Source organism: Sinocyclocheilus grahami, unplaced genomic scaffold (genome assembly GCF_001515645.1).
Source record: "Sinocyclocheilus grahami isolate Dianchi unplaced genomic scaffold, SAMN03320097.WGS_v1.1 scaffold209.1, whole genome shotgun sequence".
In the NCBI taxonomy this organism is placed as follows: domain Eukaryota; kingdom Metazoa; phylum Chordata; class Actinopteri; order Cypriniformes; family Cyprinidae; genus Sinocyclocheilus; species Sinocyclocheilus grahami.
In genome coordinates, this window is record NW_015505388.1 from 19,718 (window position 1) to 47,024 (window position 27,307).

Consider the following 27,307-nt stretch of genomic DNA (forward strand, 5'->3'; position numbering starts at 1 on the left):
CAACCACTGTTTCCTGACATCATCCGCTTTCGGAAGTGAAAAAAAAAACAGCGTTTCAGGCGGTCGCACACCGGACGAGCAGCGCAGCGTCGCGACCACGGCTTTAAAATTCGAACACATTATTTTGTATGAGTGTAGGCACACCGGCAGCGCCGTTCGGCGTCTGTCCGCGGCACCCAGCTATGTTGTGTTATATTTGTAAGAATTGTTCTAGACCAGCAGTTCTCAATCCCAGTCCTCGGGTACCCCCGCTCTGCATGTTTTGCACGTCTCTCTTTGTTAACACACCTGATTCAGATCATCATCTCGTTAGAAGTGAGCTCCGTGCATGAACTGTGTTCCGATTGACATGCTCCCTACACAGTGTCCATTGCTCCCTACTCCCTGAGCAGGGGAAAGCCATTGAAGTTTACTTCACTTCGGAATATTAATTTACAGATTTGCGCTGCGCCGCTGCCTGCAGCGTCTTCACACACAAATGAAACTTACTAGAGAAGCGTGAAGTGGGACGTAATATACCTCTGTAAATAAATACAATTTAAATTCATGTCTCGCACACTTAAATGCCCTTTGTATGGAACATATACGCTCCCTTTAAAACTGGAATCATGGCGGAATATCCGGTAATGTCCACTTCGCAGGGCACTTACAGTCAAATATAGCAAACGTATGAAGCAATAAGAGAAACATACAAAATGTGCAGAGCGGGGGTACGCGAGGACTGGAAATGAGAACCGCTGTTCTAGACATGCCAGAAATTTGAGGCTACAGCACAGCAGCTCTTCTTCTTGGTTTCCTCTGAGGCACTAACTGTGCAACAGCTCTTCTTCTTCGTTGTCTCGTCTCATGCGCTCACTCAACCAAGCGTTCTAACCACGACCTCGCTCCTCCCCACCCCCCAACCATTCGAATTTCTGTAGGCGGGAATTCTTTATAATGAAATTCTAATGAGCCGCTTTGTGATATCATAAAGCCCGGAAACCAAACGCTGTAGTCCAAACGAGCCGTTTGCTGTAGTTCTTGAAAATTTATTTTTTTATTGATTTGATTGAATTGATTTCCCTTTGGAGTGGACTTTGAGATTTTTAACTTTCTAGATCTTTTTTATGCCCAAACATACACACTACACACTGACTAAAATTTAAAAAGTGAAAAAGCATAATAGGACCCCTTTAATAGAATACATAGCTGATTTTGATTGTCTGTCAATGGAAAAATAGGCTTTATGGGCCCAGATAGTGTAATTTAAATGCTAACCATTCAAACTGTGAACTACCAAAATACCAATTTCCAGCTCAACCAATGGCATGAGTTTTGGATGGGACCCCCAAGTCTGTCTAATTTCACTCGCGCCCCCCAGCATCCAAAAACCGCGGACTTGGCAACACTGAGCGTGACTGATACTCGAGCCAACTATGCTCTATCTTTCGACTAGCAGTGGGCGTCAGATTGCCCCCTAGTGGATGGCTAAAGATTTGTTAACTCATATTCATAAATTCTCAAGGGAACGTCTCTGAATTAACCGATGCTCGCACCCCCCTTGACAGGTGCTGGCCCCCCCGCGCGCCCCACAGGTTGAAAACCCCTGACTTAGCCCACAGCTCAGTGGTAAACACCCAAACAGCCATGGTAAATGCGTTAGCCCAATGCAGAAACGTATTGATAAAGCACTGCAGTTTGTACACTAACATATTGCTCTATTCTTTATCAGAACTCCAAGTAATAACAACGACAAAAATTCACTATTCATCTACACATTTCTAGAACAGATATTGCTGTTAGCCAGTTAGACGGAGCCCTACAAGCTGCGCCGAGCGAACACAACACACACAACTAAATACATATTTTGCATGCTACAGTACTGAGTACATGACAGCAACAGTTTTTAAAAGAATTACTCCACTTTCAGAATAAAAATTTCCTGATAATTTACTCACCCCCATGTCATCCAAGATCGCAAAGAATTTAAGGTTTTTGAGGAAAACATTCCAGTATTTTTCTTCATTAAGTGGACTTCAGTGGTGCAAAACAGATTGAAGGTTAAAAATGCTACATGATCCCAGCCGAGGAATAAGGGTCTTATCTAGCAAAATGATCGGTCATTTTCTTAAAAAAAATAATATTTATATACTTTTTAACCACAAATGCTCATCTTGTCTAGCTCAGCGAGGTGCTTGCGTACTCTGTCTGTGTACGACGGTTCAAGAGAGGGTATGTTTAAAAACTCCCAACATTTTCTCCTCCATACACGGTGCATTTTTAGATTTAAAACTTGTTTAAAACTTGTGAATGTTTTTATTCACTTAGAGCTGTGTTACACACTTCATGAAAGGTAATTTTCAAAAATCCATAATAGGGGCACTTTAAGGCTTGAATGGATTTTAGGTAAATTAGCAATCCCAACCAGACTCACTCTTGTCAAAGCCTGTCCATATACATATAATCAACTCACAGTGCTCCTCAGCAGATAATAATGACTTTTTTATCAGGCTGAACACCGTGGCAGTGCTGGAATTAAACACGCTTAGCTTTCAAACGGCTAGCAATAACATGTTTGAGGTTAATCAAGCTGTGAAGAGCTTATGGCAGCAGGCTTCAAATATAATGCAGATCACTCTGATGGATTGTTGTCTACTATATTGTTTGTGTCTTGAAGTGTATAACACAATAAAAACACATGTATAAATGTGTTTGAAGAATCTACATCTAGATGGTGCTGCTTGGACACATCCTTCGTGATGAATCCAGGTTCATAGGGTGTTTCGGGTCTTTGGTTATCAGACTCCCTCACCTAGGCGACCCAACCATCAGTCCCTGGTTTGTGTGCAAGCAGCGCACTACACCACAGGTCTCCCCTTTTGATCCACAGCCTGGTTCAGACTTCCAAAGCTCTCTCTAAGTGGTCTTCCAGGCTGATGCAATCTCCCAATTAGTCCAAGCTCCTTGTTTGCGCATAGCCACTGACCTGCTACGGCACTCCTCCTCCACCTCCGCATGGATCTCTCCCTGGATCAGCTGACATCTCTCTTTACTCTGAGCCTTGTCGTAGTGAGGTGTTGGGTAGCTACCAAGTCCCGCTGTTTCGACTACGACAGAGCCTACCAAAATATTATGCCTCAGCATTGCTTCTGCCCTTTCGACAGCCTCCCGTGCCCTCCACTTCCTTCCCGTTCTGACTGTGATGCCTACAGTGGAGACTCTGCGATCAGAGGAATATCTATACAGAAGCACCATCCTGGTTCTTGTGACATTAAACTCCTCAGTCAGGCTGGTGAAGAGAAGTTGCGGCTTATTGGTATGCCCATAATGAGCAATGCTACTCAGGCTTTTTTCCTGCTGTGTCTTTCAGGGTGATGTCGAAAAATCTTCCCCAGGCTCTTTACAGGCTTCACAGACACTGATGGGATTAAGGCTCCTGCCAGGCGGAAGAGGTACTTGTCCTCCACTTTTCCCTTCCTCAGGACCTGGATTTGGCTTTTTTGAAGACCATCCTCGCCCATGTAAAGAGTCTCTCTAGTCCTTGTAGAAGCCAGTGACATCCTGCCACTGATGTTGATGTGACAGTCAGACTGTCTATACAAGCTTGAATGGGAGGTTGGCGAATGCCGGATCTGGATAGGGGGCCCCTGCATTCCACTTCAACTGCCTTGATAATCATGTTCATTGCCAGGGCGAACAACGTCACTGATATAATGCACCCAGTAATGATGCAATTCTCTAGGCGATGCCATACTGAAGTTGTTGTCCCAGAGGTAAATCTCAAGCTGAAGTTGCTGTAATAGTCTCGTATGAGCACTTGGTTCTTCTCTGGGATGTAATAAATGGCCAGAGCTGTTGTTACAACTGTATGTGGAACATTAGCCAGATCAAGCCAAATGACTGACAGATCTTCTCGGTTTTCCCTTGCCTCACGGATTAACTGGGTGACACAGCCTGACATCCCTTTAACTCCTCCCTTCTGCACCGTGGTGTCAATATAGAAATTCCTTAGGAGGTCTTCCATCAGTCAGTTAGCAAGTATCTTGAAAAAGACCTTTCCTTCCACACTTAACAGAGAGATGGTACAGAACTGTGTGATGTCATTCGCATTCTCCTCCTTTGTTATCCAGACACCTTCTGCATGTCACCACTGTTTGGCTACTATTCTGAGAAATTTCCACAACCTCTCCAGGAGTCTTGGGCAATGTTTGTAGACTTTGTATGGCACTCCACTCAGCCCCGGGGCTGCACTGGCTCACGCAGTTCTAATTGTGCTCCTGACTTCTGCTCCTGAGATCTTTCTCCTGCCTTTTGTCGCTGTAAGTTTTGCTGAGGTGTTGGTTAATTTCTTCTACTAGACAAATCAGGGTTCCAATGCTCTTCTGCCCTAGCAGCCATTTCGTGAATCCAAAGGGATTCACTATGAAGGCAGTTTGTTTGCCAGCCCTTTCTCTGCCCCTTCTTCTGTGCCACTCAGCACACCGGAGAGAGATGAGCTTCTGCCTTGTGATGGTTCTGGAGCTCCATCAGGGCCGGTCCTCCCTCGCTTTTCTGGACTGGTATTTTAGGGACTTCAGGTCTTTCCTGAAGCTGATTGATCTTGATCTCACGCCGATTCAGTCATTGGTGTGGTCCTGACTTTTTGATGTTTAGTGCCAAATTGCTCAGTGCCGATGGTAATGATCAAAGTCCACATCAACTGGAGTCGCTGATTCACCTTCCCCTTTGATGAAACTTCGAGGGCAATGTCTACAACCTCATCAAACTGGCGCCACTCAGCCCCCTTGTTTGCAGTAGGCCATAAGACCCGGCGAAGTTCTGGTGGTTTGCTAGGTACACTCTTAAAAATAAAGGTGCTTCAAAAGGTTCTTCAAGCGATGCCATAGAAGAACCATTTTTGGTTCCACAAAGAACAATTCAGTCAAAGGTTCTTTAAAGAACCATTTCTTTCTTACCTTTTTATAATCTGAAGAACCTTTTTTCGCCACAAAGAACCTTTTGTGAAACAGAAAGGTTCTTCAGATGTTAAAGGTTCTTTATGGAACCATTTAGACAAAAAGGTTCTTCTATAGCATCGTGAAGCACCTTTATTTTTAAGAGTGTACAGCAGGTGGAGTTTGGAGGTTCTGGACACTTTGGGTTGACTCTGGGTCGTGCTCCTTCTCCGTCTCACCAGGTACAGTGCTAGGCACTGATTCTGTGCATTGTTTAACTTGCCTTTTCCTTGTGCACCCCATCTTGGTCTGGTGGATCTTCAGACCCTTTAGATTCTTGCAGACCATGCCGCAAAAACAGGTTGCTTTTGTCATCAATGATCCATTGCTTGAATCGTAAGCCAGAAAATTCATCAGACTGGGGGTATCTTACATTGGGAATATACGTACGTAGGACTATGTGTGAGTCTTCACTGTGTATGTGCTTGTCTTTGTTGCAACCTCTTTTATACCTCATACTAGCAGACAGGCAAAGTGGATTCTGTGGCATGAGTTCTCTTTTCTGTCCATCTTAGCGTCATCTTCCATACGTCTCACTCTGTCCTACTGTCTCTCTCACTGGCACTTCCTCTCCATGATTCTCTATTACGCATACTGAATTTGTTTCTCTCTCTCTCTTCCTGCTGCCTCTCCGTGTTTCATTTACTATTCATCTCTCCATCATCGGTCTCGGCTCTCCCATTCTCAGATACTTGTTATTCAGAGCAGTTTATGTTTTCTGGCTTGGCAGGGCAAGAAAAAAACAAGCATGAAAGATGGCTAAGAATGCTGAAACTATGCCATGCCACCTACTGTAAAGGACATGCAGGAGAGGTTTAGGCAGGGTACAACATGATTTTGTATCAGATTGGCAACATCACGGTTTGTGCTACCTGATGACTATGAGCTAATATTTGGTGCTCCTGTTAGGATTAAGCCTACACTGACTCTGCTTCTGAAGAAATACAGTTCAAATAGATGTCATTCATAAAATTGTGTGTATCCCACACACCTTGTACTTTCATCTATCAGATTTTGGCTAATTTGATAAAGTTTTCAGCTCTGTGTTTTACACATTTTATCATGTTTAAAACCATTATTTGAATGGATTTAAGCTTTTTCCCAGCAGTCAGCTGAAAATATTAATATGTTTTCAAGCCTTGTGAGGTGGACCAATTAAACTTAAGTCAAAATACTGCTATATTGACCATTCTGGTACAGTTCCACAAAAGTAGGTGACCCAGTGAATTAAACTGAAATCAGCAACAGTAATATACATTTTTATGAAGCAAATTCATAAAATGAAAAAATTATTTTTCTCATTATTTTAGGCTTGCTAGTTCCAAAGTTCTAATTGGAAAAAATTTGTATATTTGCATTATGTAGTTAATTACTTAATTATCTATTTATTTAATTGGGATTTTTTTTTTATTATTTAATCCCATTTTAAACACTGGTGTCTTTAACATTTAGCTGTTATAAATAAATAAATAAAAAAGCTATTAGCCATGAGAGACTGTTACCATGACTTTACCACAGATTTTAAGCTGTAGGAATACTCTTTAATTATAGTTAAATCACTGTAACTCACTCTGTTTGAACAATTTTATTTTTATGATTTAATTTACTTAACTTTCAATCTTCATTTGACATTTATTTTTCATAAGATACTGTGCAGTAATTTCTAGCTGACTGTGCTTGTGGTCTTAAATGTCTCATGCTGAGAGAGCTTGGGTTATAAGGCCCTATAAAGCAACTCTATAACTCTGTTTTCTTCCCCACAGAAAGACACACAACCAGATCCTTTGATGCTCTCAGAAACTGTGGCCTCACCACATAAATGGAATCGTTTGTTAGTCTCTCTTCCCCTGACCCATAATTTCTCTGTCACAGATGTTCCTTCAAACCCTTACTCTGTTCGGCTGGGCTCTGTGGTACAGCGCGTGGCCACAGTTACCTTCACGAAGCCAGACTCCCATGGCGGTGTACCCATCAGTCACTACCTGGTCAAATACAAAGACATCAGCTCACAAGACTGGAAGAATGTGAAATCACAAGGGACACAGAGTAAGTACAAAGGTTGTCCACCACCATTTTTGATCAATGTCTGTGTTAAACCACCAAACAAATCATAGAAGAATAAATAGTTTCCACTTACAGCTGATTAGCTCTCTCTTTTTTGAAAGAGAGAAGTAAATACTTGCATTCTGCAAGGATGCAATAAATTGATCAAAACTGACAATACAAAATATTTATATTTCAAATAAATGCTGTTCTTTTGAACTTTCTATTCATAAAAGAATCCCTTCATGGTTGCCACAAAAATATTAAACAACAATTGTTTTCAACATTGACGGTAATAAGAAATGTTTCTTGAGCACCAAATGATTTCTGAAGTATCATGTGACATTGAAGACAGGAGTAATGGCTGCTGAAAATTCAGCTTCACCATCTCAGAATAAATTACATTTTAAAATGTATTCAAATAGACAACCGTTATTTTAAATTGTAATAATATTACACAATTTTACTGTTTTTACTGTATTTAAAAAGGACGCCTTGGTGAGCATAAGAAACTCAAAAACATTTAAAAAAAATATTACCAACTGCAAACTTTTGAATGGTAGTCTTTGAGGAGTAAATAAATCAGTCGCTCAAAATCAGTGTTGCTCACATTTTCAACACAATTGATTGCTGATTATTTAATGTCTATTTAACATGTATAGTTTTCATTTCTTATTTTCATAAACAATTTTAAGAAATATTTCACCCAAAAATTAAATATATTATTTGCTTTCATCCTTAGTTCACAAAAATGTATTTTTTAAGTATCATTTCTACTGTCTTCCATATAATGAAAGTGAAAGGGCATTTGGGCTATCAAACTATATATATATATATATATATATATATATATATATATATACACACATTCAGTAAATACATACAATTTAAAATAATGCATTTAAAACACATTAGAATAAATAAAACAATTTTCCAGCTACTACAAAAATGTTATTTTATTATTTTTTTTTTTTTGGTGTTTGAACGTGTTGAAAGTTCTCTGCCTTGAGGAACTGACTGACCTCAGACCTTCTGTGAGAGTGTCTATTTATTCCTCTGCAATCCAGTGTTTTCTTACACACCAAAGCCAAAAGAAGTGGAATCTGCAAACACTGCCTCTATTTGATGTAACACCTGTATGTGAAAAACACATGTAACTGAACCACCTCTGAATTGACCCTGAAAATATATATATATATATATATATAGTCCATACAACTTGTGTGCTGCATTCTAAGTGTTATGCAGTCACATGGATATCAGTGTGTGAAAGTTTCTCCTCAACTGTATATCTCAAATCAAATATGGTGCCTTTGACTGCAGTGCCATTTGTAGTTCATTTCAGATCTTATGCAGGAACAAAGCACACAAAAAGACTTTCATTATATTTCTATGCTGATTTATATCAGCTTGACTTCAGGCTGAATCCTTCAGCCATCATTCTCACTATATTCACACACACACACAAACCACATTACTAAGAATTGCCCAAACTTTCGGTCCATACTTGTAGTTTGGCTTCAAAGGCCAAACTACAAGAGTGAGAAGAGCTGTGGGAGATACAACTCCAGTCCAACCTGAACTTACAGTGCTTAAATTGATTTTTCTTTACCCACAACACCAAAATGGGCATGCAGGAACTTTGAGAACACATTAGATGATCAAATAAGCAAATTAGGCTACTTCAAGGACTCTGAGCTAATATACATAATTCTGAAAAGGCCTGTTTTCCAAGGGCAGGATTGGAGAAAGCAGTCTTTTGAAACCATGTACATGGATTAGGAGACCAGTTGGGACTTAGTATGTTTGTTAGAATCATTTCCATCTTCTTCTCTCTTTCTCTCCCACAGCAATAGTGTTGCTCACTAACCTTGAGCCCAACACTACCTATGAGGTGAGAGTAGCTGCGGTGAACGGAAAAGGTCAAGGGGAGTTCAGCCGCACCGAGAGCTTTCAAACTCTGCCCATACGTGAGTGCCCTCTGCTTTGACACTTAAATGCTGAAGATTTGGACAAACAACCTTCAGTCGTTACGTTATTGCAGTAGTATGTTGCTGCTAACCATTGAGTTCAATTATAACCAGTTATGTATATGAATGTGGACCATTCACACATTATTGTGTCTTTTTTTCGATATTCAGGAGAGCCGAGTCCCCCTTCAGTTCAGGGTCAGCGAGGGGTGGGGAAGGCATACCGACTGGGGCTGGTCAAGCAGGATGATGGAGGAATGCCCATCCTGGAATATATTGTCAAATACAAAACAGTAAGTGAGCTGCTCTTAAAGCCTCTATTAATCAGTGCAGTCTCACAAGGGAAACCTTGCTGTAGTGCTGTATAAATGTTTATGCACATAAACGCCTCTCTTCTGATGTTGTTTTTACCTTGTTTTAGAGGATTCATCAAACCTTGATAACATTTACATACACTACCATTCAAAAGGCTGAGTAAGAGAAGAAATTAATAAGAAATGAATACTTTTATTCAGCACTGAATTTCGTATGGTCAGAATTACAGTTTTATGCCAATAATCTAATTGTAATGAGGATTCAGTGACGTTGGGATCCATGTGCAGCTTTATTAACAATCAGACAGGCAAAGTTCAATCAACAGTATACAGAGGTAACGTAGGCAAGGCAGAATCATAACCTGAGTCCATGCAAAGGGTCGAGGCAGGCGGCAGACAGAGAAGAGAGTAAATCCAGTAACAGTGCAAGGTCAAAGAGGCAGGCAGCGAACGATCAGACGGGTCTAGACAATTCAGGTAGACAACAGGTAATCAAACAAGGTATAAACGCTCAGAAATGTCAGCAATAGCAAAAACAAAACTTCGCAATGAGGGTAAGGTAGGCACTGCTTAAATAGTCATGATAATGATAAGCACCTGTGCAGGTAATCAGTCTCAGGCATGGGATGATGGGAAATGAAGTCCTTAAGAACAGTTACGGTTCTTAACGGTTCCCTCTGGTGGTGATCGGAGGGAGCCGCAGAGGCTTAATGTGACAGAAATAGATATTAGTCCTTTTAAAAAATGGTATTTAAGTGTTAAGAATGCTAGCTTTTGTGATCATATCATCCTCCACCTTCAAATCAGGTGATGCTGGTGAAATTCTGAACAAAAACAAGTTATTGTTTACCTTTAATTAAAATGAGAAGGAATATTTATTAATTAAACAGCACTCTATGCTTAATGTAATTTGTAATTGAATTTTTTGGTAACACTTTAGTATATGGACCAATTCTCACTATCAGCTAGTTGCTTATTAGCATGCCTATTATTAACATATTGGTTGTTTATTAGTACTTATAAAGCATTCTACATTACCATATTCTATATCCCCAATCCTACCCAAACTTAACAACTACCTTACTAACTATTAATAAGCAGCATATTAGGAGTTTGAGGCAAAAGTCATAGTTAATGGTTTGTTAATAGCGAGAATAGAACCTTAAAATAAAGTGACCAATTTTTTAAAGGCAAATGCCACCGCAGTTGGAAAATGAACCAGCTGTCAAATTGATCCCAACATAATCAAGGCATTACAGTATGCTCTAATACTAAACGTACCCAGTGTGACTTTTTTGTGGTGCATGGATTAACTAAATTTGTTGTGACAATGTGATTACTGAACAATTATCCCTTTACAACCACATTGATTTATTCATTTAGCTTATGTCATCTATGGGCTATCCACACTTTTTTATCATGACTTTGACTTGTTGGGGCATTGTTTGGCTGTTTAGCAGAACGGCATTTTACAAATTGTAATGTATTTGGTCTTTAACTAGCTGGAGAAAAGCAGCACTAAACGGGATCATGTGTTTTTTTGTTTGTAAGTGTAAAGTGTGAGACTTTGCTGGAATGCAGAGGATGTTATTCCAGTAAACACTTAGAGACAAGTGGGCGATGGTTTCAGTAATGAGCAATAAAAACACATCTTTTTGTTTGAGCCCATGCCCTTTGTTTAAGCATGAGTACGCACAGCAGTATGGATAAAAACATGCTTCAGTAATTATTGCACAAATGTATTCTGCTGTTTTGGGGGCTTTTGATTGGCTGAACTGTTGTGCATCAAGTATGATGGCATTGAAGTGTTCTATGGAAGTGGTGTGTGGAAAAGAGAGAGGTATGTTTATGTGGGGAAATCAAGTTTTTCATACATCTGACAAACCTCCCTCTTGGGACAATCAGTGATATCCTAAATTGTGAAATAAAGCAAATAATGGCTCTCATTTACTAATAATTGTGTGGATTATTTCATATTTGAACACACAGAAGAACTCATAAAAAATGTCCACCTAATTCACAGCATGTGCGTACGCACATTAATTTGTTCTTAACCTCGTTCTGATGTTAATGAATTTGGATTATTAAATTAAATAAACAACCGCATGTCACATTTTAGTCATTTGCATAAAACATGTCCAAATCATCTCCATTTAAAGGCTTTCTGCACAACTTTTCCTTTACAGCCTTTCATCACTCTCAAACATATAATGATCTCAGTAACACTTTACAATAAGGTTCCATTAGTTCATGTTTGTTAATGTATTAACTAATGTAACGAATCAGCTCATGGGAAATATGAATAATTAACCATAATTAGTTATAATTAATTATGAATATTTTAGATCCGCTGTAGATATTTAGCTGACCTCTCAGGGTCAACTGTCTTGTCAATTCTAAGAACGTTAATTTCCTGGTTAAGGGAAATAACTTTCTTACTGTACAATTCTACAAAAGCTTGTAGCATAAATCTGCATGATTAAGTGACTCCAGTTATAAGCAAACAATGAACCACGTCAAGTGTGATACAAGTAAGGTTTTATTAACTACATAAACACATAAACTGGTCTAACATACACATACACACACACACACACACATGTATTTGTTAAATATAGCTAACAAAATATATATTGTGTGTTTGATTGGTCCAGACGCTACACTAACATGACCAAACAATAAACAAAACATTTATTACAGTATTTATTAATCTTTGTTAATGTTAGTTCATGAAAATAGTCATTCATTGTTAGCTCGTATTAATTCACAATAACTAATGTTAACAAGCACAACTTTTGATTTTAATAATGCATTAGTAAATGTTGAAAACATTAACGTTAACTAAGATTAATAAATGCTGTAGAAGTATAATTCATTCTTAGTTCATGTTAACTAATGAAGCTTATTGTAAAGTGTTAACATGATCTCTAAAGACACTGTACTCTTGTCTTTGATGCGCTGCCAAGTGTGTCAGTCTCAAAACCAGTTCAAACACGAATACTTTTAATATAGGCCCAGATTACATTAGCCAGCTGTACATATGCATATATGATTCACTGCATATGATGAAATATGTTTAAGATGAAATATAAATTTAATCTTAACTATATAAAAAATTATTATATCATGTTAATATGAAATATTGATTTTATCTTAACTCTCAATTATATATAATATCTAAAATTCTAATCATGTTAAGAATAAATATAATTTTTATCTTAATACAATTGTGGGTTTCGTGTATGTGTGCTTTCAGTTGTTCCTAAAAAAATTTTATACATTTTAGTACACAAGTTTTTGGTGATTTTTCACATGCAAATTTGTGTATAGTGAATGAGACCCATTATCATTTTTATTCTAAATATGCAAAACAAATGCAGTCTGTTTCCTTTCACTTCTTAAAGGGTAAATAAGAAAAAGGGTCTCACTCATTAATCTTTTTTTTTTTTATTATGCTGATTTTAAAATATTTATGTTTTGTTTTTGTTCATTATTATTGTGTTTATTATTTTACATTTAATACCTACAGTTACTCTTACGTAATTCAGAAAAATAAAAATGTCCATTGATGTGCATTGTACCTCAATCTCGGTTAAGTTCTACAAGCTATAATGTGCAAACGGCTGTACAGGAAATGTTGTGTTAGGATGAGGGTAAAAACCAATTATACTTAATGTTTGTATCCAAAAATGTATGACAAACATCTGTGTGCACTTAAGAACATTTTTATTATTACTCTGGTAATATTATTGTCTGGCTGGGTGGTCACATAGTGCCTAGTTGCGTTTTTTGTTCCTTGTGCATCATCGCCACTGTTTCACAATGAAAAAGTTTGTTTACAGGTCATGAGGTTATCCAGTGTTGCCCACTAGCATGTTTACACGTTCACCACAGCTTTCTCTCTCTCTCTCTCTCACACAATCCTTCTGTTTGTTTTTCCCCTTATGGGCCTCAGCGTTTCCTCATTTGCTTCATCTCTGTCTGTCTCACTGTGTTTGGTGATGCCTTGCTTCCTCCTCAACCTTAATAGGGTCCGCTGGCATCTTTTCCTTCTCTTTTATTTGTACTCTTCCCTTTTTGTATTTTTTTTATCTTTCTCTCATTTGCTCGGTCTCTGATCGCCTGTGCATGTGGAGGTGAGAACAGGGGAAATGGAGATGTCACAGCCTGGGGAGACAGCTCGCCTAAGGACTGTCAACATGTGAAAGCTACATTCAACCATTTAGCCTTTAAAGAGATGAGGCGTTTTGAAAATGTCAAAATATGAAAGCAATGAGTTTTTGAAGGCAGCTTGTGTGGGCTTAGTTTCAATTTTTTAGCCGGCAGAACAGCCGGTACACACACACGTTATATTATATTACGCACATACTCGTGCTTAGATGCTTTGCAGGCAGGGACACAAAGAGAATAATGGATGCATTGGAGTGTTTCTGCTGTTTAAGTGTGTGGAAAAGTTTGAGGATTAGAGAAAATCTCTTTTCTTTTCTTTTTTTTGCCTGTTACTCTAAGGACAAAGGAGGAGATGGCCTTTCAGGCCACTTTCATCTGCAAATCTTGCATCCATCCTGCTCTTTTCACAACCAAAACAGAATCAATACTTGCTTTTTTCTCAACCAAAACAGAATAGAATGTAGCCACTATTCAAACACCTGTACGTTCACAATCAATAGCAAGTTGTCTGATATGTTCCCTAAAGCAAATGATATTCATATGCTTGTGCAAATTTTATAAAACACTTGTGGTTTTGTGCAGGATAAAGAAGAGCAGTGGATGACAAAACTGGTTCCAGGTGTGAATGATTTCGTGCTGCTGCAACCGCTCCAGTGGAATACGCAGTATGAGGTGGAAATCACCGCACGCAACGTCAAAGGCCTGTCTGAACCCACCTTTGTGAAGTTCTCCATGCCTCAGAAACCTGACATCACAGGTACACGCATGTCCACAAAACACGCAAAGTACTCTGTCTCTTTTCCATATGACAAATTGAGTCTGATTGCCTACAGTGCTTCGTCACCCACTCACAATATCTATAGCTGAAATTTTATGTCTCCTATTATAATTTCATGCCCTACTACAGTTCAGCACACTTGCCAGCCACCCACACTTGATAGAGCTCGTGTTTCCCAAATTCATAATCAAATGTGCAGGGTAACCCACTGTAACTGTTTCTCTGTCCTGATCAGGAGCGATTTGTCAGAGGAAGCGTCATCTCACTTAGGAAAAATGGGATGAGAAAGAAATTGTCACTACAAAAATAAATTACTTACACGCTCTAGCAGTTAGTGCTTCCATTTCACTATGATTGGCTGACTGACCATCTGCAGTTTGCAGTTGTGGTCTCTTTTGAAGTCATGCTTTTATGAGAAGGCTTTTAATATTTGGATTACTAGGTCCCAGTGGTTACAGTGGAATCAGAAACTTTCAAGAATCAATCAGAAGCTCTATGTAGCCAATGGGTATCTTTGAATGGTGCAAGGATGAAGGGCAAGTTGCTGGAGGAATAGTAAAGTTGATAGCTGAGGAAGGTGATCCACCAGCCAAACGAAACAGGCAGAAGAGGTTGACGGAATTGATTTGAGTTCTGCTAACAGTAATACAATACTACTTTTTTCAAATGAGAATATAAAGGTAAAAAAAATTTAAAGAGGTCTGTCAATTGCTTGTCAAATCTCAATGCCTCTGTACCTTTGTGGGCAGGATCTCTGGAAGTAGATAATGTTTCAGCTAAAAACATGAACTTTCCTTTGTTGTACACATAAAATAATGCTCAAATTATAGCCATGTCATGTACTGTAAACAGAGGAGCACAAGTTTTTCCAGCTGATAGGAGAACTGATTGGGAAATACATAGAAAATACAATTTCAAGGGTGCTTTCTCACTGGTCTAGGATTCATATTGTAATTGTGGTTTAATGGTAATGATGGTTTATGTATATTATGCCAATGTGCTGGAAAAAACTGGTCATTAAAGTTTTCTTTTACAATAAGTTGTGGACTTTTTTGTGACGTTTTATTTTTTAACTTCCTTCCAGTTTTTTTTTTTTTTTCATTTATTTGATAGATGTTTTGGAATAGAGGATAAATGTGTAATGGTGTCGATGTCAGCGTTTTTCTTTGAGTATGTAAGTCCCAGGTTCATATCTGCTCTAATAACAATGTTTGTTTTAATGAACCAAGCTAAATTGCAGCTATACATGAGTGGATTTATATTAGGGGATGCAACTGATGAACACAAAAGTGTGGCTGCAAGCTATTTCATAAAGTGGTGGGGACAATGTCCTCCCATTGCCATATTCTGTATGTCTGCTAGAAAAGGAGACAGACGGATAGATAGATAGATAGATAGATAGATAGATAGATAGATAGATAGATAGATAGATAGATAGACAGACAGACATATATCACAGACATTTAGTATATGATAAACAAAATGTGTCTTGCAGTCTGCTGCGTAGACAAAAGGCCTGTCCTGAAAAATGCCATGATATTGACAGATGGTATTTAAATTTTTTCTAGTCTTTTATGAAATATTCCTAGAGGCAGAGTCAGTGCATGCATAGGCATACATCTGTGTGTGTGTGTGTGTGTGTGTGTGTGTGTGTTTGTGTGTGTGTGTGTGCGCGCGTTTTTGTGACAAATGAGGACATAAATTTGTATAATGACAAAGGTATGACATAGGTATTACAAGGAGAAGGTGACTTTTCAGGACATTACCCCATGTCCCCACTTTTCAAAATGCTTATAAATCACACAGAATGAAGTGTATTGAAAATCTGAAATAGCACAAAGTTTCCTGTGAGGGGTAGGTTTAGGGGTAGGGTTGGTGTAGGGCAATAGAATATACGGTCTGTACAGTATAAAAATCATTATGCCTATGGGATGTCCCCACTTTTCACAAAAACAAACCTGTGTGTGTGTGTGTGTGTGTGTTGACAGCACTGCTTCTCAACAGCTTGGATTTACCTTGTTAATTCGATGTCATTTGTATATTCTCTCCCAATTCCTCCTCATCCTTTCCTTTTTCTCTCCCTCTCCGCCTGCACCCCTTCATCCCCACTGGCCCACGCTCTTATTTATAATTCTAATGTGCTTCATCTCGTTGTTTCACTCTAAACAATCCTGCTCTCCAATTCCCACCTAATGAATTATGCAACGCATTCTGGGCCACATCACAAATTGCTGGGCTTTTTGTTTTGCAATGAACTGCCACTAAACTTCCCTTTCTCTGTGCCTCTAATCGCCCTGCGATCTTTTCAATCAAATAAACCTTTACAACGGACACTGGTTTGGACTGCTCACTTGCTTTTCGCTTATATGTCAATGTTATTGTCGCATTCACCCCTGTTTATTTCCTGACCTGCACCAAAATAATCTGTTTATCTCATTTTTATTCTTGTAATCATCTTTTCTATTAACCCACCGCTATTGTGTTGTGACTAAACCACTTTTCATTATCTCACGTGACCTTCTGTGTGCGTAACCATCCTGCGTCCTGTGCTGGCTCCACACACCTGTATGTCTTTCCCTCTTCCTTACCGTTCCCTCTCCCCTCCATCTCATTGCAGATCAGTGTTGCGAGCCCCCTCCAACCGGACGTGGACACCCCCCTGTGCAGCCCATCCGTATGGTGAACATCTTCGGAGCTTCTCTGTCATTGTTGCTGTGCTTGTGTCTGTGTTGACATTGCTCCATCTTCACCTTGCCTGGAATGAGCCCAAAAGACTAAGACTTTTTTTTTGTTTTTTGTTTTTTTGCCCCTACCAATGGCTCGCCATGCTGGTTCATTGCCTGTTCTGGTGGTGTTGTTGTCCATGCTTGTGAGCCGATTTCTCCTGTTTCACTATCCTGGCTGCCCTCCGTGCCAAAACTGGCCTTTTTGTCCATAAAGGTCCTGCACATTATTGTCAACAAAGGAAGAGGAAAAATTGAGTGGCTAATTTGTTGTCTACCTGTAACAGTAGCGATCTGACCCTGGGTTTTATGTTTAATGAGCTTTTTGCTGGTGTTTACAAAGAACAGTATAAGCCACCAGCGTGAGGGCTTTTCCATCTTCTGTGCATCCACAGGCTCTTTTGTTTTGGTTTATTACGACTATGGGAAATGTCAGCAGTTGCATCGCTTGAGAGAATGCATTTAATGATGTTGCTGATACTCGCACACAGAGATACACAACGCAGCACTCATTAAATGGAGTCAAGTAGGATTTCAAATTGATATGACTTTTAAACACTGGTAACATAAATCAAACAGGCCGACTTTCTGTTTCTCATAATATGAGAAACATAAAACAAGGCTTCTCTCTCCCAGTGAGTCAAATATAATGTACATTTATTTTGATTCTCTGGGTACACCTTTGGCAGAGAGAGATGTTGCCATGCTACTTTATTTTATTTTCTCAATATTGATGAGGAAGAACTTGAGTAACTGAAATTGAGTGCAGTCTGTGAATACAAAAATTTGTATAGAATGTTGCTGCCATGAAGAAGTAATATGTGAATACAGTGAATTAAGCTAACAGTAATTGTTACATGTAATTGTACAGGACTAAATTCAGCTGAGGTCTACACTACGGTTCAAGAGTTTTAGGCCTTTAAGACATTTTATATAGGCTGCATTTATTTGATAAAAAATACAATTAATAAATGTATTCTATAAATATATTTTAAAATGTAATTTATTCCTGTGGTGGCAAAGCTGACATTTCAGCAGCCATTACTCCTTCAGAAAGGATTCTAATATTTCTTTGAAGATTCTTTGATGAATAGAATGGGTTTTTTTTATGCATTCATTTGAAATAAAACATTTTTGTAACAATGTAAAAGTTCACTTTAGCTGAATAAAAGTATTTATTTAAAAAAATTATATTGACCTTAAACCTTTGAATGGTAGTATATGTTAACCTTGTAAAATAGTGAGAATGGACATGCTTCACTTTTCTTGACTTTCTGGATGCAGTATTGCAATCTTGATTTGATGAAGTGGTGTGTTGTAGTTTGTTACGTGAAGCTTATTTATTTTCTGTTATCAGAAGAGTACATTTTAAGATCCATTAAATGTGAAGTGCATAGCTATAGATTGTGCTTTTATGATCCAGCATGTTTGAAGAATCGATTCAAATTCATGTCAAAAGCAGCATAGAAATCTGTCGGAATTTCTCAAATAAACTAGCCTTCTCTGATGCAATAACTACAGCCTCTTAATTCAGATTCCTAACAATCATGTCTTATCCTTGTACCAGTGAACCAGTTAGTGTAGAACATATAAAGCCGTGTGAGTTCATAGTTTGGTTTATTACAGGTAGTCAAATGCAAAAGCATTGAATTATCTGAATCCTTATCCTGCACATTATAGCTTGAAATATTGACTACTAAAGCAATCAAGGAAAGATAAACATATTGAATAAGTCTTTGTCAATGCTGAAGGGCTATTTAGCAGAATTACTAATGACAAGATTCCTTACTTTTAACTGAAGCGATGAAAACAGGAATTAGTGACTGATCTTAAGTTTGTAGAGTATAAGATTTCTAACTCTGATCCTCATCATCTCTGTCAGCTGTTTATTATTATTATTATTATTTTCCTTTTGGAAAAAAGGTATTGAGCTTCTAGGGAGAAAAAAGTAACAAACATTCCTTGGTGTAATGTGTTTAGTTGCAGTCGATCAATAAGTTTTGAAGTTCACACCACAGAATCACAATTAGGATTTCATTATATTTTTCGGTTGGACATTGTACATTTTTATCATTGTAAATTGTAAAAAAATGTGAGAGGTTTTGATACCCTCATGGCATACCTGACCTAATTAAGACAATCTCAAATCAGTGGAAGTCAAGTCAATAAAGACTATTAATCTTGATCATCTCTATGTGTTGCCCTCTCTATTCTCTCATTACACAGCAATAGATTATTGCATTTCATTTATGGGCATGTCAAAAACCTCTATATTGTTCTCGTTAAAAGAAAAGGTCTGAAACCAAGTCCATTAAAGCCCTTATTTCCTAACATGGCTTAACTTCCTATAAGATTAGAATGGCTCTTTGGTGATGGTTCCAGCTGGAAAAGATTACGGCAAATGAAAATGGACCTGTTGTTTTACTGCTGTACATAACAGCTGGTCACACTGGCCATAAATAAGCTTTTTTTTTTTTTGTGGCTTCAAGAAGAGAAATAAGCGAAGTCCATCCAGCTTGCCAGAGTTCAGCCATTTATTCTAAAGTCAAGTGTATGAAGTCAGAAGGTATCAGACCTTTACTTAAATAACACAAGCAACAGTGTGTCTCTAATATAGGGAAAGGAAAAACATTGCAGAGATTTAAAATATATATTTTTTAAAATGTTTTCATTAAAAAGAATCGTGTGTTTTGCAGAAGATACAAAGTCATACAGGTTTGGAACTGCATGAGGGTGAGAACGTGATGTCAGAATTTTCATTTTTGGGTGAACCTCCCCTTTAAAATGGAAGCTATTTATGATATTAATAATGTAAGTAAATGTGATTGTGCTGTCTGAGAATTGAGCTTATTGTATCAGAATTGTTATGTTAAAATAAAATTAAAGAAAGATGTTTATTGAAACATACAGAACAACAGTCAACAGCAAAATTATTTCAGATCCTCCATTTGAATGTGAAATTAATTTGGAATTATGTTGTGTTCGTATGTAACCAACTAATGAAATGGTTACTATAATGTTCATTTTTATAGATGCACTACAAGTGTCATAGAGAATTCTATTAAAACTATGGAAAAGTGATGTCTAATTGGTGCCACTTGACACCCATTTCATTGGTTCTGACCCATCAGTCCAACCTCATGCTGCGCAAAAACATCTTTGCCACTGAAAATGGCTATCCTGACGGCAGTCGGTCTATTAATCGTTTAACGGCTGGAGGGTCCCTTCTGCTCGTCAAGCATAGCGTCTTAATGAGCGTAAGAGTCTTTAAACCATCGTTATGGAGTCATGCTTGGCTTGTGTCCTCTGTGTAGGTAGTGCAGAGGTTGCTGGGCCAGCATAGGGTGAGGAGAGGAGGAGGGGGAGTCTTAAAACTCGAGACCTTTTCCATAATGGCCAAAGCTTTAAATTATCTCAGAACTCCAGAAGGAAGCCTTTCAGCCTGGAGATAAGAAAACTGTCCCATTTTATGAAGTGCTCTTTGGGTTTTATGGGTTGATTAGGAAAAAGGACCAAACTGTCACTGGTCAGCTCAATGTTTTCACTTAACACAACCCAGAAAGCTATAAAAGTGTCGTTTTAGGTGGGCTAGGTGCAGTTTGGCCGTTTAGTAGCTTGGTAACAAAAAAAACTGATGTTTTTTCATGGCATACATAAATACATTTGACGTATTGTACAAATATATCTAGAGGCCAATTTTGTGATATATATGTAGTATGTATGTATATGTACAGTATATATGTATATGTACAGTATATATATATGGATATGTATGTATGTATGTATGTATGTGTATGTATGCAGGCCATTTCAGTTTGATTACACTCGAGAAAATGTAATATAATCAGACTATAAGGGTAATGACTGCACTTTGAGAAAGAGGCATTACTTGTTCTTGTCATAGCACATCAGATGCATTTGCCAGAACATTTACTGGGATAGTCATGATGTAAGGGTGTAATTTCCATGGTATTTTACTATAATCTGAAACCCCCTCATAACAGATTTACTCTGGTTTAACTGAAGCCGATTTTTAAAACCCCTGCCTGTCTCCAGCTTACAGCATTTATTGGTGTTGTAAGTGCAGAGGTAATAGTTTGAATGATTAAATGGTGCAGCTCAAAGGCTGAGGGATATACAGTATTTCAACCTTGAAGAGAGTACATTAACGGGATCTCAAACTCTCCTGTTGCCTGTAATTCACACTGAAAGTTTTTCCATGTAAAACTGTTCCAAACTAGAAAACCCTGTTTAAGCCCTACTTAGTCATGTATCAGCGTGACACAACCATTAAGCCCCACACATGATTACAAGCTTCATTACCCTGTCAATCATCTGCTGGGATCCCACCCACAGACCTCCCTTCAGTCCAGACACAATCAATCGAGCTTGAGTTATTGCTTCTTGATGCTGAGTCTCAATCACCATTCGTACTTAATTAATTGAGTGCGTTGAACTCAGATGCGGATGGATCACGCCCATTTGTGGAACTTCAGGATAAGTGATATTAACGAGATCCTAAATTGAGCTTCTAATGATGTTATAAATCAACAACAAATCAGCTATAGGAGCGGGGACACATTTCTCAGGGCGAGCATGGCACAAGATGAAAAACAGATGTGTTGGCTGATAAGTCACAGTGGAGGTGGTCATGTGCTCCATGCATCAAAAGTAAGACCATACTAGGGTCAATAAATCTGAGGTCTTAGATCTGAGGCCACTCATACATGTATAAACCGATATGCTGTTGCATCATGGTCACATTTGTAAATGGTTAGTAGATCATGATGGTCAAATGATGTTCCTAATCTGAAGTTTAGAGGTCGTAATAATAGGTTTAAATAAGGACAATTAAAAACATTACAGCATGTTCATTTGGTAATGGTTTGTTGTTGATGTTGTTAAATTTAAATAAATGTCTTCACAAATGAAACGTAAATATATTCCTGGTTGAGGTGTTATTGAAGTATTAACAATATACTGTCATAGGTTTTCTGAATATTTGAAATTATTTATTTATTTTATATCTGTTTACACTTTAATTTCAAAGTTAAAGTTTTAGTTTAAAGTTGTTTTAGTTTATTTTTGTTGGCATTTGTATTTGTTTTTGTTTTTTATATATTTCAGTATATTTTTTAAATAATTTAAATTTATTAGTTTTAGTTATTTAGTGTTGTTATTTATAGTGTTATTTTACATTGTAAGTGTTAACCTGCAATTGATGCCTTAAATAACTATTTCTACCTGATTTAACACATAAAAAGTAGTTTTGTTGGCATAAATTAATGTACTTTGGAGCAATTTTGATTTTTTTTTTAATGTTTATTTCAAGAAACAATTTTAGTTTTAGTTGACCATAATAACCCTGTGGTGGATGTGATTTTTTTTATATATATATAATTTTGTAAATCCAACACTGAATTCCTCAAAGTTCTCTTCTGTTTATTATGCCTGTCTTTTTTCTCACTCTGATGCCCTGTCACTGTGTCCAGATCAAACTACAGACTTCTGGGATGCTTTTTCTGGAATGGCAATGCTACTTTCAACAGCATGTGTGATTGATGTGTTTAGAGCAGCAGCATTGCCCAGAATGTTCCTTAAAAATTGATGTTTTCTTCTGAATAGCTTCTCAGACTGCCTCATTTCCTCATGCAAAGTCTAGACAATTTCAGTTTAAAAATGTCACCAAAGTTGCATCACCTTCTCACCTCAAGTTCTTGATGCAAATTTAAACTACATGAGCTAGCTACATTTAGTGCATTGTTGGTAGAAAATTGTTATATTATGTTTTATGAATGCTTTAATTGACTCATTTACATGCTTTCCTAGTTTGAGCCATTTCAGTTATTTGATTTTTTTTTCTGAATTGTAAAAATAACCATGATTTTTGAAAATACTACTGATTCATTATATCTTTCAGTTTGCCCTAAATAAGTGTACAGTGTTGCGTTTTTGAGGCGTGTCATTGATGGTTATGTGTGCATCCTGTCTCAGCAGATTCGCTGTTCAGCGGCCTAGGCCTGGGTGCAGTGGTTGGGCTGGGCTTAGCTGGCCTGCTGCTGCTGCTCGTGCTAGTGGACATCAGCTGCTTCTTCCTGCGCCAGTGTGGCCTGCTCATGTGCATCACCCGCAAGCTCTGCAGCAAAAAGACCGCCACAAGCGGCAAGAGCAAAGATCTAGAGGAGGGCAAAGCTGCCTACCTGTGAGTATCCCTTCTGCATCAGTTATGCATTTATTTAGCATACGCTTTTATCCAAAGAGATTGAAAAATAAAAGTTCCGTAAGCAGAATACTTTTTCAAGCAACAAGATAAGTCTTATGTTACTTACTAAATTGTCATCTATTTTAATTAAATTAATTCATTTAATGACAAATTCAGTTTAATATTTCATTTAATGCATTAAAATCTTCAAAACACTAAATTGAGTGATGCCTCAGAGCAGTTGTGGATAAACTTTGCCTTAAAAAATGACAAAAATTGAATGTTCAATTACATGATGCACTGGCTTTAATTCCCATGTAAATATAAGTATTGAAATTCAATATTTATTTATTTATTTTAAAGCTGCATTTTCATTCAACACTGGAAAAAAAATTGGTGTAGAAATCATTTTCATTCAAAAATTGCTAGTAAATTTCACAAACAATTACAAGGAAACATCAAGTGACACCTTGAATTAAATGTAACATTTTGAAGTAGAAAAAATTAAATAGTATTTTCTTGTAAACCGTTCTCAAATGAGAGCCTCAGTCAGATATCGGTTAGAATAAATAACGTGTTACTTTTCACTGAAAGTAATAATGTAACATCATTAGTTTTTATGAGTACCACATTGTAATGCATTACTTTAGTAATGTTAAAGTAACATTACCTTACACTGAAAGTAACGTCACCTTGCACTGGCAATAACAATTTGTCATCAGTTGACAGCAAAACATCAGGCAATACAAAGTCCTCAAGTTTGTGGGAAAGAGGTAGGTGTGACAGAGCAACAGTTGTATAGTAGCAGTTAGTCAGAATTTATTTATGGAACATGTGCGTCAAAGAAGTATAGTGTACAGTCTTATCAGTTTGTTGACTATGAATCACTCATTGACTTGCAATCTGTGGTTTATTGCTTGATGAGTATAGTATGTGTTTTGGCCCTGGTCAGTGTCTTCACGGTTCCTGGCATATTTCCTCTGTAGACTTTGTCCTGAAGGTTTGCAGGATGGCTGACCTATGGTTACGCAGTGCCAGTCTGGGTCATTCCCAGCTGGAAAAACTCCTGTCAGGTTTACTTGTCCAGAAGTTCAAAGAGATAAAGGGCTGTGATTGTCTTCAGCTCCGATAACAAGCAGCACGGCTTTGATGTTCTAGCACAGTGTTTGTCAACCCTGGTCCTGAGCGCCCCCCAACACTGCTCATTTTGTATGTCTCCCTTATGCCGAGTTCACACTGCACGATTTTAGCCCGATTTTTCACTCACCGACAGGTTTTGCGAAATCGCCGACAAATGCCCGAAATCTGAGGCAAATCGGTGCTCGTTCACACGAGTGACAATCACGCAGTGTGAATTATCAAAGACGCGATCTGAGGCCGATGACCTACAGCCAATGAGAGACCAAGATACAGGGCAGCGGGAAGTTCGGGGAGGAGTTATAGACCAGAATATCAGTATTTTAATAGATATATGAACAATTATATCATACAGAAACAAGCACAAACATTTGCTTGACCAGCCACAACATCAGCATAACAGTTACTGCAAAATTATTTACCTCCAACTCTCTTTGCAGAACACCCAATCCCTGTTCCCTGCATCTCCCTAATGCATAATCTGTTTTTCTTTTTCTCCTTGTAGCTGGAAATCAGCTCACAGACATGTGACATATATATATTAATAATTACAGTCTTGCTCAAGAACTCCGGTCTGACGCACACAGGTTCTCGCGTTATTTCCTTATCACATCTCACGTGTGTTTTATTGTGAAACATAGTTTGCGGACCAGACAGAGCTGTCGTCGATTCTTCCTATTGTGAAGTCATGCAGTGTGAAACACCCTGGCGCCGATCCATCGTGCAATGTGAACACAACAGCAACTGAATGCTACCCCAGAAAACAACGGCGTTTGAAAATCATGCAGTGTGAACTCTGCATTATCTGACACACCCATTTCAGGTCCTGGAGTTTCTTCTAATGAGCTAATGAGTTGAATCAGGTGTGTTTGATTAGGGAGACACACAAAATGTGCAGTATTGGGGGGCGCCCAGGACCAGGGTTGAGAAACACTGTTCTAGCACATAGACTATGGCGTACATCTGATATGCGCTCTATACTTTCCCAAGTGCCCCAGCCTAGACTTTAATAATGCTATTAGAGTGATGATAATCCCAGTGAACAGAGGCTGGTTCCTTTCCAGTGTCATCCCATGTGATGAAGAGCCACACAGGGGTCTTTTAGATCATGCACAGAAGTGACTGAGCATCACACCGCTTACTATGTGGCCCAAGAGGATCACACAAGAAACAAACATACATTTGTAAACCTAGGGTGACACTGAAGTCAACTTAACATTTACTTTTTATTTCCATATTTTTTTTTCTTGAAAGAAATAAATACTTTTATTCATATTATCAATATTTCAGAATATTGCTGTTTTACTGTAATTTTTGATCAAATAAATGTAATCTTGGTGAACACAGTAGACTATTTTCAAAAAATTCTAAATATGTTTGTGTAGTTCAGTGCTTGGTATAAACCTGACCCCAAGCCACCTTTTAAAGCATGTCAACAGTACAAAAGGTTCATAAAACCAACCAAACAAACCAACTTGTGGTGACAAATGGACTCTGGTCTGCAAAAAGGACCCCAAGTCTCAACCCTGTCAAACTGACCAATGTGCACGTGCCATTTCTTCACTTTTTTTCCCACAGGAAATTGCCACTAAAAGAGGAAAACGGCAAGGAGACGCTGAAACCAGACACAATCGAGATCAAAGTTCACGGTGACAACAGCCTACACATGACACAGGAGGACAGTAAAGCGTAATGGAGGCCCTGCTATCCTCTAAAAGAACATACAAAGTGAGCCACCCGGAGACCAATAGCAAGCAAACTAATGAGAACACAAGCAAGAACACGCCAACCAATTGTAAGATCCTTTGTTAGAGACTCATCGCAGGGGTATCAGAAGAGGCTATGCGATAACTGCTTTGTGAAACATTTTTCGGAGGTTGCCACTCAACAGACAGGCTCCTGTTTATTTGTGCTTGTTCACGCTTGTTTTGGGCTTTTTGTTTTTCTGTTTTTTGGGGGGGGTTTTCAAGGCTTTGCTGTTGCTTTGAGTCTGATTCTTTGTTACTTGAACAGGTTGGGTTTACGCTGTAAGCTTCATGTTTTCTCTTGCTCTCTCTCATTCCTATTTTCTTTGGGATCCGGCTGTTGCACTTTTCCAGTGTGGTTGTGCAAACATCGCTTTTTAATGCGTCATATCACTCAACATTATACAGTACGCGTGGAAATCCCCCACCCTCTTTTTGCGGTCTGTGATGTAGTTTGGATTAACTGTTTGGGTAACGTGTTTATTTTTTTGCCTTTTTGCCTCTATATGTCTCGCCCAAATGCAAAGAAATTACTGAATGCTCAGTAGCAAAGCGAGGATCAACCACATTTGACCTCAAGCTACATGGTACATGGGTGGTCCCGGTATTGATCGCTGACACATGCCCAAATCTTCGGCTTGAACGATGAATTTTTCATAGATTACAAGTGCATTTGTGGATGAAAATATGTCCTTGTTTTCAATGCTATTGTTTCATCAGAATCAGAGGCGCAAAGTATGTGTCATACTTTCATATCAGGATGTTTCAAAAACAAAAAAAAGCATTTCCTTTAGAAACGTGTGAAAGTTTGTAAGTGAGTGCATCTGAGCATGGACGTGTTGTCTTTGGGGTGTTTGGATGTGTGTACTAGCGAGCATGGATTGTAGAAAGAGAGCGTGACGTAAAGAAAGTAGAGGTTGCCAAGTCTTACGTGAATATAAGGAAAACATAAATACCTATTCAAGTACACCAATGTAAATATAGTTGTTATTTCTTTGGAACGCTTCACAAATGGAAAAAATATGACTCATTCTGTCTTAGTGTGACACATACAGTGGGGCAAAAAAGTATTTAGTCAGCCACCAATTGTGCAAGTTCTCCCACTTAAAAAGATGAGAGAGGCCTGTAATTTTCATCATAGGTATACCTCAACTATGAGAGACAAAATGAGAAAAAAAATCCAGAAAATCACATTGTAGGATTTTTAAAGAATTAATTGATAAATTCCTCGGTGAATTATGTTGATCAAATT

General features: G+C 38.2%; 1 protein-coding gene across 1 annotated transcript in view; it reads left to right on the forward strand.

The window, feature by feature from the left end:
• LOC107595857 (neural cell adhesion molecule 2-like) overlaps positions 1-27,084 on the forward strand; it is a gene marked incomplete at its 5' end in the record, with an annotated part of 43,361 nt that extends 16,277 nt beyond the window's left edge. The window contains 6 exons of the mRNA XM_016286446.1: positions 6,846-7,019; positions 8,867-8,986; positions 9,158-9,279; positions 14,053-14,227; positions 22,969-23,173; positions 25,889-27,084. Coding sequence (XP_016141932.1) covers positions 6,846-7,019; positions 8,867-8,986; positions 9,158-9,279; positions 14,053-14,227; positions 22,969-23,173; positions 25,889-26,003 — 911 coding nt within the window. The remainder of the gene's footprint in view (positions 1-6,845; positions 7,020-8,866; positions 8,987-9,157; positions 9,280-14,052; positions 14,228-22,968; positions 23,174-25,888) is intronic.
• Between the last annotated feature and the right edge of the window lie 223 nt (positions 27,085-27,307).